This window comes from Heterodontus francisci, chromosome 3 (assembly GCF_036365525.1).
Source record: "Heterodontus francisci isolate sHetFra1 chromosome 3, sHetFra1.hap1, whole genome shotgun sequence".
In the NCBI taxonomy this organism is placed as follows: domain Eukaryota; kingdom Metazoa; phylum Chordata; class Chondrichthyes; order Heterodontiformes; family Heterodontidae; genus Heterodontus; species Heterodontus francisci.
Genome location: NC_090373.1, coordinates 135,350,505 through 135,362,657, shown reverse-complemented (window position 1 = coordinate 135,362,657; position 12,153 = coordinate 135,350,505). Strand labels below are relative to the sequence as shown.

General features: G+C 39.3%; 1 protein-coding gene across 2 annotated transcripts in view; it reads left to right on the top strand.

Moving 5' to 3' along the window:
• armc1l (armadillo repeat containing 1, like) overlaps nt 1-12,153 on the top strand; it is a 45,197-nt gene that overhangs the window by 9,430 nt on the left and 23,614 nt on the right. For both annotated transcript variants that reach the window (XM_068018796.1, XM_068018790.1), the window contains exons 2-3: nt 8,723-8,890; nt 10,073-10,164. In XM_068018796.1, the coding sequence (XP_067874897.1) occupies nt 8,741-8,890; nt 10,073-10,164 (242 nt within the window). In that variant the 5' untranslated portion in view covers nt 8,723-8,740. The remainder of the gene's footprint in view (nt 1-8,722; nt 8,891-10,072; nt 10,165-12,153) is intronic.

The following is a 12,153-nucleotide window of genomic DNA, read 5'->3' as shown; positions in this document are numbered from 1 at the left end:
AGAGAGAATCTAATCTCCCTTTGACCCAATGGCATTATCATCGCTGAATTCCCCCACCATCAACATCCTGGGCACTACCATTGACCAGAAACTTAACTGGACCAGCCACATATGGCTGTGGCGAGAAAACATTAATGACTATAACTCTATAAGAGCAGGAGAGCAGGTCAGAAGCTGTGGCAAATAAGTTACCACATGACTCCCTAAAGCCTGTCCACCATCTACAACTCACATCAGGAGTGTGTTGGAATACTCCCCACGCGCCTGGATGAATGCAGCTCGAATATCACCAAAGAAGTTTGACTCCATCCAGGACAAAGCAGCCTGCCTAATTGGCACCCATCCACACCCTTAAACATTCACTCCCTGCACCACTGATGCACAGTGGCAGCAGTGTGTACCATCTACAAGATGCACAGCAGCAATTTGCCAAGGCTCTTTCAACAGCACCTTCCAAACCTGTGATGTCTACCACCTAGGGCAGCAGGTGCATGGGAACACCACCACCTGCAAGTTCCCCTCCAATTCACACCCCATCTTGACTTGGAAATATATTGCCATTCTTTTACTGTTGCTGGGTCAAAATCCTGGAATTCCCTCCCTAACAGCAATGTGGGTGTACTTATGCCACAAGCACTGCAGTGGTTAAAGGAGGCAGCTCACCACCATCTCAAATGCAATTAGTGATGGGCAATAAATGCTGGTCTTATCAATGCCGACATTCCATAAACAAATTTTAAAAAGTCACGCCTTTGCATGGATTTCAATGCTGAATCTATTGGTATAGTGCAGCCTGTGAAGGAGTAGGGTAACTCAGTCCGCAGCTTTCTGTGCTTTAACCGCAGATGTGCACACTCCGGAAGCCGCGGTCTAATGTACTCCATAATAATGGTGGTGGCTGTTAGCCTCACCATTATTCTCGATGCAAAAATCTAGGCCAAACTCTTAACGCAGTGTGTTTACAAATTACTAATATTTGAGACATGAATCGCTACCAGTGACAGCATCCATATTTAGCCATATGTGTCCTTTTTTTTAAAAAAAATCCAGTTATCAGTTATTTCCTTGGTACTAAATGTAATTGTGTGATAATTATTGAGAATACATTTATCAATTTGGTATGGCATTGAAAAAGACAAAATATTTATAATGTATATCTCCAATGGCATTATACATGGGAAGTCAAGACAAGGTGCTACTTTCAGGTTAAAGAGGTTGTGGGGCAGTAGATAATTAGCCTAGAGCTGTAGGAGCGCCAGAAGAAGCTGGAGGGGGTAGGTGGAAGTTTGGGGGGAGGGAATGTAGAATGGAGTTAAAAGCATGGGGGAAGGTAGAGCACAGTGTTATGAAAGTGCTTCCATTTTTTAATATTCTTGAGGACTCATGTTTTAGAATTGTGGAGATGGATTCATTGGAGGACTGAAATGATTCCATTGATGCTGGACTTTTTTTTCAAAGGGTCACGGGAAGAATTCTTTAAAAACAACATTTACTGGATGTCACATGTCTTCAGCTAAGTAAACAACAGGTGCTTTCTGACTATGGGAGTTGTTTAATAGAGAAGAGTGGGTTTCATTTTTGAATACTGTTTTGAGTGAGTTGGGTGTGTAGCCTGCTGAAAGAAACACCCAGTTCATCTTTTCTCCACCTCTCTGAGAAACCCTGGAAAAAAAATCCAGTGTGTGATAGCTGTAATGTCTGATGTCGCACTTCTCCTGAGAAGCTTTTGGAAGACTTCCTCTCGACATCTCCTGAACGAACTGCTTCTGAAAAGATCCCAGTGACCTGTCTATGTGTACTTGGATGCCAGACTGCATGCCATCTGGAACAAAACATATCTTGTCCTTTTACTTCAGGAATTAACAAGTACTTTGGCCAAAGCACCTTAATTTTTCCTTAGTGTGTGTTGGACATTTAGAATGAACTATATATATATTTACTGTCATATTTCAAACTGTGTTCAAGCTTTGAATCTTTATTGACTAAGTCTTGTTTTATAATAAATTAATACTTTTGTTGTTTATAAAGAAACCTGGTTGGTGGATTTTATTCTGAAACTAACATCGATAGAGTATATCATTGGCCGCATCGGTAACTGGATACACATTTAAATATATGTCGTGACCTGTGGAGAAGTGGAACTAGAGAAAGGCAGTGCACTCCTCCCACCTTGGTCATCACAACAGTTACAGGTTGAGGGTGAGAGGTGAAAGAGAACAGTAGTACTGCAATTAAAGCCAAGATTGAGGAGTTTCAGCTGCAATACATTCTGTTGCTAAAGTGCTGTTGTGTGTAATTAGTCCCTTGAAAGCCAGTTGCTGTGTCTTTATGAAGTCAATTAGAGGCTAATTCCTCTCTAGATAAAAGTCAAAAGAAACTAACAGAAAATAACTGGCTTCCTTTCATATGTTTTTTTGAAAGCCTGTTTTTGAACTTTGTATCTGAAACCTTAAGTGACAGTCTCAGTGTTTTGAACATTACAAATATGGTCAGTTTCAGGTTTTTTTAAAAAAGAGATGAATTCTTGTAACTTTTAAAATAATTTATTGTGTAATCAGCAAAGAATATTTGATGCCAAAACTTCAAGTTACCTAAAATATGTAGGATAGATGCTACAAAATTGTGTAAAATAGTGAGTAATTAATAGTGCTCTATTAAATAGGGTCTATTTTTAAAAAACATTAATTAGATGGGTCCATGGAGTGTACAGACACAAATTTGATTTTACCCCCATTCAACTATATTACTGATCTGAGCAATGTTGTACAAAAAGGAACAGAGTGAAAACCAAGCATCGGGAAGGAAAAATTAGGTGACAGGTTTCCACTACTTGTGCCTACTTTATGACTGTTAACAGTCACCTGCCCTGATCTCCCCATTAAAGACGTACATGGCCTGAGATGACCTGTAAGTGAAAATAAATTGAGCAATAGGTAAAGGAAGTGTGTTAAATTCCAGAAAGTTATGTGGTAAAGGATAAAACTGGAGACAATCTTTACACACTTTTATAAGCTTTTATTTGCAGAGATACATATTACAAAGATGCACCTCCGAACCCAGCCAATGCAATTTGTCTGCTCCTGTTTAGAGGAGTGCAAGTTGAGTCCCCAGTTAATGCCCACCACCTGCTCCTTTCTCTTTAAATAAAAATGAGACTTTATATGTACAACTAAGATATCAAAACAAATTAAATCAAGACCTCCATATTCTGTACAAAGCATTACACTGTGAGTCACTCCTCCTCTAGGACCCCTAACAATTTCTTCATACATGCATTTCTTTTCGCAAAACAATCTGACAGTTGATGACTTACATCCACCCATTTTTTTTTTATAGAGATTTCCTTACTCTCCAGCATTGGTTTCAAGCCAGCAAGGTCAATCCATAACCCTTTCTCACTCACACTTTTCATAGAGTGTACATTATCCCACAAGGAATGATTATCTACATAACATTCAATGGCTTTCTGAATTATAACACGCTTCCTCTAGCCATCTCTCAATTTATTTTCACTTACAGGTCATCTCAGGCCATGTACTCAATGAATATACTATCTTCAATATGCCCATTGTACAGAACCTCACTTTAAATATTTGGCATAGCATCCCATATCCATGGCCTCCACAAGATCCAGTGTTTCACCAGTCAGAGTCTTTTAACAACCCTTTTTATTTTCTTAGCTTCTCTTGACACCCTTCAGAAATATTATGAAACCAGCTGCACTAGAATAGCCAGATTAGCATGTGAAGCATCACTAAGAATGACTAGCTTCATGTTCTTTGGGCCATTTAAGGATGGGAACTTAAGGAAAAAATTCTCCAGATTTAGCTTTCTTAATAAAAACGCTTTAACATTCTTAATTTTTTATTTGCCCTTAAAACATTTTCTACTGTAGGCTAAAGGTGTGCAAAGGAAACCCGACCCCAGTCCGAATGCCGGAGCCGGAAGCCCAACATGACCCGGCCCGAACAAGACACGTGTCGTCGGATGCCGTCGGGGTCGGGTTGAGTAGCAGGTCTTTACATCAGTACATTGGTAAAGGCCTGCTACCCGACCCAACCCCGATGGGTCCTGGCGACATGTGTCATGTTCGGGCCGGGTTGGGTCGGACTTCTGGGTCTGGCATTCGGGCTCGGTCAGGTTTCCTTTGCACACTTTTACTGTAGGGTGTTCATCGTAGTACTTAATTCCAACAGATCAAAACCAGCATCTGGTTTAGTCCGAGTGCACAACCAGTTCAACTGACCAATCAAGCTTCGCAATTGCTCTGTCTCCTCTTTAAATATAATATCATCTTTCTGTGATGAGCTAGTATGATTAACTGGGATGGAAGTAACACTCTAAATAAGATTGTTTATTTAAAGTTATTCCAGACCTACTTTGCTTAATATCTAAACCAATATATTTAAAAGCCTTCAAGCCTGACTCCCGATCTTAAATAATACTATAACCTTATTAATAACACATTTCTCAAATTCCACAGTACCACCCCATAAGAAACATCAACATGCATCATGAAGATGCCTGAAAGTTTTCCATCATGACGCCAATAAAACATTGCGAGATCATCTTTTAGTTGAACACAACATATTTTAAGCAAATCTGATCTCACCAGAAAAATACCATACCCTGGAAGCATCATTCAGGCCATAGAGAGATTTGTTTAGTTTCCATAGTTTTCCTCCTGCATCTGCTGCCTCTTTGAGCAGTTTCACAAACACTTCTTTCTGAAAAGTATCGCCCTGCGGTTTTATGTTAATTGACCTACACTTGCATACTATATGGCCAAAAAAACAAAAAAGATTTTTAAGCTGTGGGAGAATCCACTCTAACATCTATATCACCCTGTTGCTCTTCAAAACCTGCAGCAACTAGCCTTGCTTTAGCCTTATAAGTCCCATCTGCAAAGACTTTTTCAGTACAAATCCACTGATGAGGCAAAACCGATTACCCTTTCTGGTACCTCAGAATAAACTCCAAACTCTGTCCAACTATCTAGCTTCCTTTGTTTTCCCTCTCTTATTAATTTATTCTCAAGTTTGTTGGTAGCCACCAAAACATCACAGTTATGAGGACTTCTGCATCTAGTTCTGTTGCTCACTGTTCAGTGGCCTTTATTTCATTGTCTAATGTATTCAAGCTACGCCCTCTACTTCCACTACTACTGTGAGCTCTCCCTTTTGCACTCTGGGAGGTTCTTCAGATTATGATTGTTTTCTGACACAAGAATCACTTCCATATTTAAAGGTTAATAATAATAATAATACAAGGTAGGATCACATGGGGTTAGGGGCAATTCATTAGCTTGGATAGAGGATTGACTAACCAACAGGAAACAGAGAGTCGGGATAAATGGGTCCTTTTCTGGTTGACTGGATGTAACTAGTGGGGTGACACAGGGTTCGGTCCTTCGGCCCCAACTATCTACAATCTATATTAATGACTTGAATGCAGGGATAGAAGGTACTATAGCCAAATTTGCAGATGACACTAAAATAGGTGGGATAGTAAGTTGCAATAAAGAAATAAGAAATTTACAAATGGATAGGTTAGGTGAATGGGCCAAAATTTGGCAGATGGAGTTGAACGTGGATAAGTGTGAGGTTATCCATTTTGGTTGGAAGAATAGAAAGGCAAATTATTATCTAAATGGAGAGAAACTTCAGAGTGCTTCGGTGCAGAGGGATCTGGGTGTCCTCGTGCATGAATTGCAGAAAACTAGTATGCAGGTGCAGCAGGTAATAAGGAAGGCAAATGGAATTTTGGCATTTATTGCTAAAGGAATAGAGTATAAAAGTAGGGAAGTGTTGCTGCAACTGTACAAGCCATTAGTGAGACTGCACCTGGAGTACTGCGTACAGTTTTGGTCCCCTTACTTGAGGAGGGATGTAGTTGCATTGGAGGCAGTTCAGAGGAGGTTCACCAGATTGATTCCAGAGATGAGGGGTTTGTCTTATGAAGAGAGATTGAGAAGTTTAGGCCTTTACTCTCTAGAGTTTAGAAAAATGAGAGCCTCCTTTACTTCTATCAGCTGCTCAGAGTCGAGATTTTGTAATTCTGATTAATCAGGAGGAATGAACCTTAATAGGTTGATTGCCATTATTGATAGTACTGTCTTAGACTGATAGAGGCTGTACCCACCAACCATCTGGAGTGAATTCTTCACATAAACTGCCCATGCCAAGCGGTTGTCGACATGCAGTCTGGTTGATCAGATAAAGTTTTATGCAGCATTTCATTAATTACCACATGATTACTTTCACAAAGTCCATTGCTGAAAGGACTTTAAGCTGCGGTATTCGTGTGCATCATGTATATATTTTTACACGTTTTGAACTTGTCATTGGCAAATTCCCCTCAATCAGTCAGAAATTTAGCTGGTGCCCCAAGTCCAGTCCCTATCCATTTTTCCATGATTTTGTCTATAATGACCCTTTTTAATTATCCTTATTATGTATTATTGTAGAAAGACTAAATCTGGTTTCCAAGTCCATAAAATGTTGGATGAAAATATTTCAGTCTTTGTCCCATACCTTTAGATCCAGGGCAACTACCTCAAGGTTACGTGCCAATGGAAGACTTACAATAGGATGTGGTAGCGCCCTCCAATAGTTTTTTACAGATTTCACAATTCTCACTAATCTCTTCTGTTAGCCACGTATACTCCACTACGCCTGATTTTTTAGCAGGATTTTAACCTCTGACAAGTAGGGTAAGCAAATTGTAACATTAGGACAATTCTTTTTTCTCTCCCATTCTTATCACCTGATGCCATTAATACTTTAACTCTCTGACAAAAAACGTCAGGTTTTGTTAAGGGGATACAATAATGTCCTGACTGGGTAAATTGCAGATCAGCTGACTTTCCAAAAATAATTGACTTATCAGGCTCCATGTCAAGTTTCATTTGTGCTTTTTTTCATAGACGTTTACTCAACAGCATAGGTATCTCAGTAGCGTCTACATCAGTACTTATAAAATGGCTTATTCCAGTTATTTTACATGGAATTACAACTCTCTTTAGCGACCTTAATGACCTTGTCATCACCAAACCTAAAGTAAGTAGTACTTGTATATTCCTTCACCTTATGTTGATCCTTACTTCTTGATGAGTAAAGATAACATTTCAACCAATCTGTCACACATACTGTTGAAGTACAAGCACCATCTACTATTGCACAGTTCATGATTAATGCATTCATCACAGGACTAAAACTGCTTGTGACTAGTATAATTCATTCAGATTCATCATTATCTTCATCCTGTTCCTTAGAGTTCTCTTCATCATATGTCACTTCAAGGACCCTACCTCTTCATTTTGGGCAGTTCACTACATAATATTTCAAATTGCATCTGAAGCACCTATTAACTGTTCCTTGGATATTCCTGACTCACTCATTAGTTTTGTTCCAATTTTGTCTTCTGCTGTAATAGTCAGATCTGCTAACGGTGCTTTCATCCTCATCCTACCTGCCTTTAATCCTTCTGTTCTATTGACACCTCTCGATATCTGGACTATTTTGATATCCAGGATTTATTGAGTCTCCTATTCTTTGTGTCACTGATGAATGTCTCATTTATTCCATGAAGGTTGAAGGAAATGATTTTTTGCACAGGAATTTTTTTTTAAGACAGCAGGCATCTGATCCAACAGGATGGTCTTCTCTGAAAACCGAACACCAATTAGAACCAGTTGCCTTCCATATGAGAAAACTTAGAACAATCCAGTAATTTAAATGCTAGTACCGATCCAAGGATCCCCAAGTAGACTTTTGTCGATCTTTTTTACAATCTTTTAGTCCATGGCATACTTTTACATGGACTGACCCATCTGTTTTCCGAAATCTCTCATTCTGACCATATCTCATAGACATTTAACAGATCATCTTTCTTTTAGATTTCATCCAAGAACACCAAACCTTCACCACTATCCAACTGACAGGAATCCATCTCACAAAATACTTCACATTTTACTTCTTGTAGGAAGCGACAAAACCTTGTTTTCTCTTTCATAGGGACTTAACCCATGTACACAAATCCTTCCACTGGTTATGTGGTTCAGACTCCGAGAACTTCGGAGGGTAATCATACCCCAACAATTTACACTTGCTTTCTGCCATTTTCCACAATGGCCACGAGGATTTTAGTTTTCAGTCTGAAAATTTTTTCTTAGTTTTTTTAGCTTCACCTTTGGGCAACCATTCTCTGCTACCATATTATAACCCAGAAAGCCAGATGATGAAGGATAGAACTGCAGCCAATCTTTACACACTTGTAGGAGCATTTATTTAGAGATACACATTACAAGTATGCATGTCTAACCCAACAACCACAGTATCTGTCTATTCTTAATTATAGATGCACACGTGAATCCCCAGTTAAAGCCAGCATTTGCATGTAATTAAATACATTTCAATGCATTTAATAAAGTGTCCCTTCCTTGTTGATTCTTTGCAGTTAATTTTAAATAATGACATACTGAGTGATGAAATATATCTTTGTGCATGCATAATCAGCTGAATTACTTACTGTTTATTTAGGTCTGTAAAAGGGGAAAGCTATTGTAATGTTTTAATATTATATTTATGTATTTACATAATTTAACAATATTTGAATACTAAAATTTATGATTTAAAATGCAATTTCCACAAATGACCAAAACCTGTAGATTATAATTGCTCAATATAATAACTCTGACACAGCTGTTTATGCAAAATTACAGTGAGTCGCACACAAAGTGATGGATGCTTTGTCTGTAGTCATTCAACTGAGAGACTTGGCTTCAGAACCGCAGAATAGGGAAGCCATTGTTAAAGACAAGGGTTGTCTTCCCGGCCTAGTGCTGCTTCTGGATGACTGCAATCTACAAGTGTTGCATTGTGCCCTTCAGGTATGCAACTTTTTATTTGATCTGTTACTTAAATCTGATGTATTAAATGCTTTCCTTGAATGCAAAATATGGTACAACCTAATCCTGATTTAAAAAAAAATCTTATCCCATGTCTGGAGATTAAACTGTCACAGTCTAACTAGTATAACAATTAAAAATGACCAGTTTTCTGAACTGTCATTGAATTTACTTCTGGTGAATCTGTAAGAACTGGATATTACACCATCTAGTGCATTTGACCACATCAGCTTTCTTGGACAGAATATTGTACAATTGCAAGCATTGCTCCACTATTTGCAGAACAAAGCAACAATTAAATGTTTACCAGGCTACAATCTTATTCACATCACTAAGTATTAACAACACTCAAGAAGCCTGACACCATCCAGGACAAAGCAGCCCACTTGATTGGCACCCCATCTACAAACATTCACTCCCTCCACCACCGACGCATAGTGGCAGCAGTGCGTACCATCTATAAGATGCACTGCAGCAACGCACCAAGGCTCCGTAGACAGCACCTTCCAAACCCGTGACCTCTATCACCTAGAAGGACAAGAGCAGCAGATGCCTGGGAACGCCACCACCTGCAAGTTCCCCTCCAAGCCACACACCATCCTGACTTGGAACTATATCGCTGTTCCTTCAATGTTGCTGGGTCAAAACTCTGGAACTCCCTTCCTTACAGCACTGTGGGTGTACCTACCCCACATGGACTGCAGCGTTTCAAGAAGGCGGCTCACCACCACCTTCTCAAGGGCAATTAGGGATGGGCAATAAATGCTGGCCTAGTCAGCGACACCCACATTCCTTGAATGAATAAAACAAATTTTTCTACTGATAGAGAAATCTTATGAAATATGGATGTGTCTGCAGTATTGAATGGACCCAAAAGGTTACTTCTTGACCCGCCTCTCCACCTCCCATTTTTTTAACTCTATTATTTAATTTTATTATAGTGAGTACAATAGTAGTGCAAACAGAATTAAAATTGGCCTTGCTGCCAAAAACAATTTGAGGATTAGGGTCCTGTTCATTTTAAGGCCTCAAAAAATGAATAAAAGCTTATCGCGCTCGTACCTTTGTTCTCACATTGTACCATCTAACCACAAATAATATTGCTGTTTGTTGCATTTCTTTTGTATCATTTTGACTGGCATTGCATTATCTTGGTGTTGTCAGGCACTGCGATATCTAGCAGAATGTCCTTCTAATAGAGTGATAATGAAAAATGAGTTGGAAATGATGAACAGTCTTGAGAGACTCCAGGAAAGGTAACTATGTTACATGTGATTTCTACCAGTGATGCAAAATTCTGTGCGTTTTGGAAAATTGTAACTTTACAATGTAAATTCTATCATTGAGTGACTGCGCTGTTCTTCACATGCTTTTTAAAAGATTCTGGGACTTACTGTAATTAATACTTCTAAACTTTTTGAAATGTTATCACTAACTAACTATAGATTTCTATTTCTTGACGTATTCACTGAATTGAATCTGGCCATCAGTTCAAGTGTAGAAGGCAGCAAATATATAGTGCTTTAAGGTGCTTAATGTAGATGAAGTAAGCTTTGTGACTACCATCTTCCTGCGTAGTGGAAAAGCTTATCTCATGGTGTACGCCATGTTTCCTCCCCTCCGTTACCAACGCATACCTCTATAATTAGAAGAATTTTTTTCCCAAGTGTGATAGGGCTATCTTTAAATACTATATAAAGCATAACCATGGTGGCCACTAAGTATTTTTCACCCAGCATAATTGCACTAGGCCACTCTGGGCTTTTCCTCCTTGATATTTCTAGGACAATTAATATTCAATTCAGGTACACAAAGCTTAAATGTGCCAGACCCAGTGACAACAGTCCTAGGGTAGAGCTTTCACTTTGATTCTCACAGGTGTTGACAGCTTTGACCTTTGGTTAATTTCTTTTGCCTTTGGAAGCAGCTTTACTTCTTCTTCCCATTACGACCCATTAATGCCAATCTGTCTGGACCCTTGTATGCACCCTGTAGCAAATTCTGCTGTGTTGTACTCGATGATGTAGGAAAATCTCTTCCTAGTATTGAGTCCTGTTCTCTGAACTAAAGATGTTGGATTCATGGAGAAGGTGAATATTTGCTCAACAAACAGTTCAAATACAGATAGCCTCAATGAATTGCTTGCTTTGCTCTTCAAAAGGGAAACTGGATGCAATAGAATCGTCTTTGTGGTTTTGCTATGATGATGGTGACCATTTTTGTTTTGTCCGAAGACTACACAGATTTCCTCAGCTAAGAATTTGTTACTAAGTATCGACAAATCAACCACTGTTGTTCCAGCTGGTGCAGCTAGTTGTCCCTCTTTGAGAGATCAAAGGTACTAAATTAAGGACAAAACTTTATTTCAGTTAGTCCAATTATAACTATTCCGTTTATCACTGAAGTTGGTTTTGAATGCCTCCTTAATGTCCGGAGAGCTTACATTCACAATTCATAAACCTTGATGCCATGAACTCAAGTAGAGTCAATCTGCATAAAAACAGATCAAAATTCTGGGCAGAGTATTTTCCACTTTCAAGCTCTAGTTCAGATTGAGGGCTGTGTCTGTTGCATTTAACTATCCTAGTTCTCTGCCAACATGAAATGCTAGTCAGTCAGTAGCACCATAAGCACTCAGCATCCTCCTAACTTTTCCAGGGGAGAGTGTTACTACAGCATCCATCTTAAAAAACAGGAGTTTCATCCAGGCACAATCTGGGAAATCATTGACACTGAGGCTCATTTGCATCTTTGAAGATGGTTGCTGCTGTTTTGGGCTTGTACCTTTTGTGCAGGCAAATGTTTATGCCTTTTTTTCCTGTTTCCATTGGTTCCCAGAATCCTTCAGAAGATTTGGGCAAAAGATTTTGTTATGTGGAAATCAGCATTCTCCACTTTGGACTTCAGCAGTGCCATGCTGCTCTCATTTCCATCCTGAAAAACAGAAACAGAGAAAATAGGAGCAGAAGAAGGCCATTCTGCCCTTCGAGCCTGCTCCGCCATTCATTATGATCATGGCTCCAACCATCCAACTCAGTAGCCTGTTCCCGCTTTCACCCCATAACCTTTGGTCCCTTCAGACCCAAGAGCTATAGCTAACTCCTTCTTGAAAACATACAATGTTTTGGCCTCAACTGCTTTCTATGGTAGCGAATTCCACAGGCTCACCACTCTCTGGGTGAAGAAATTTCTCCTCACCTCAGTCCTGAAAGGTTTACCCCGTATCCTTAGACTATGACCCCTGG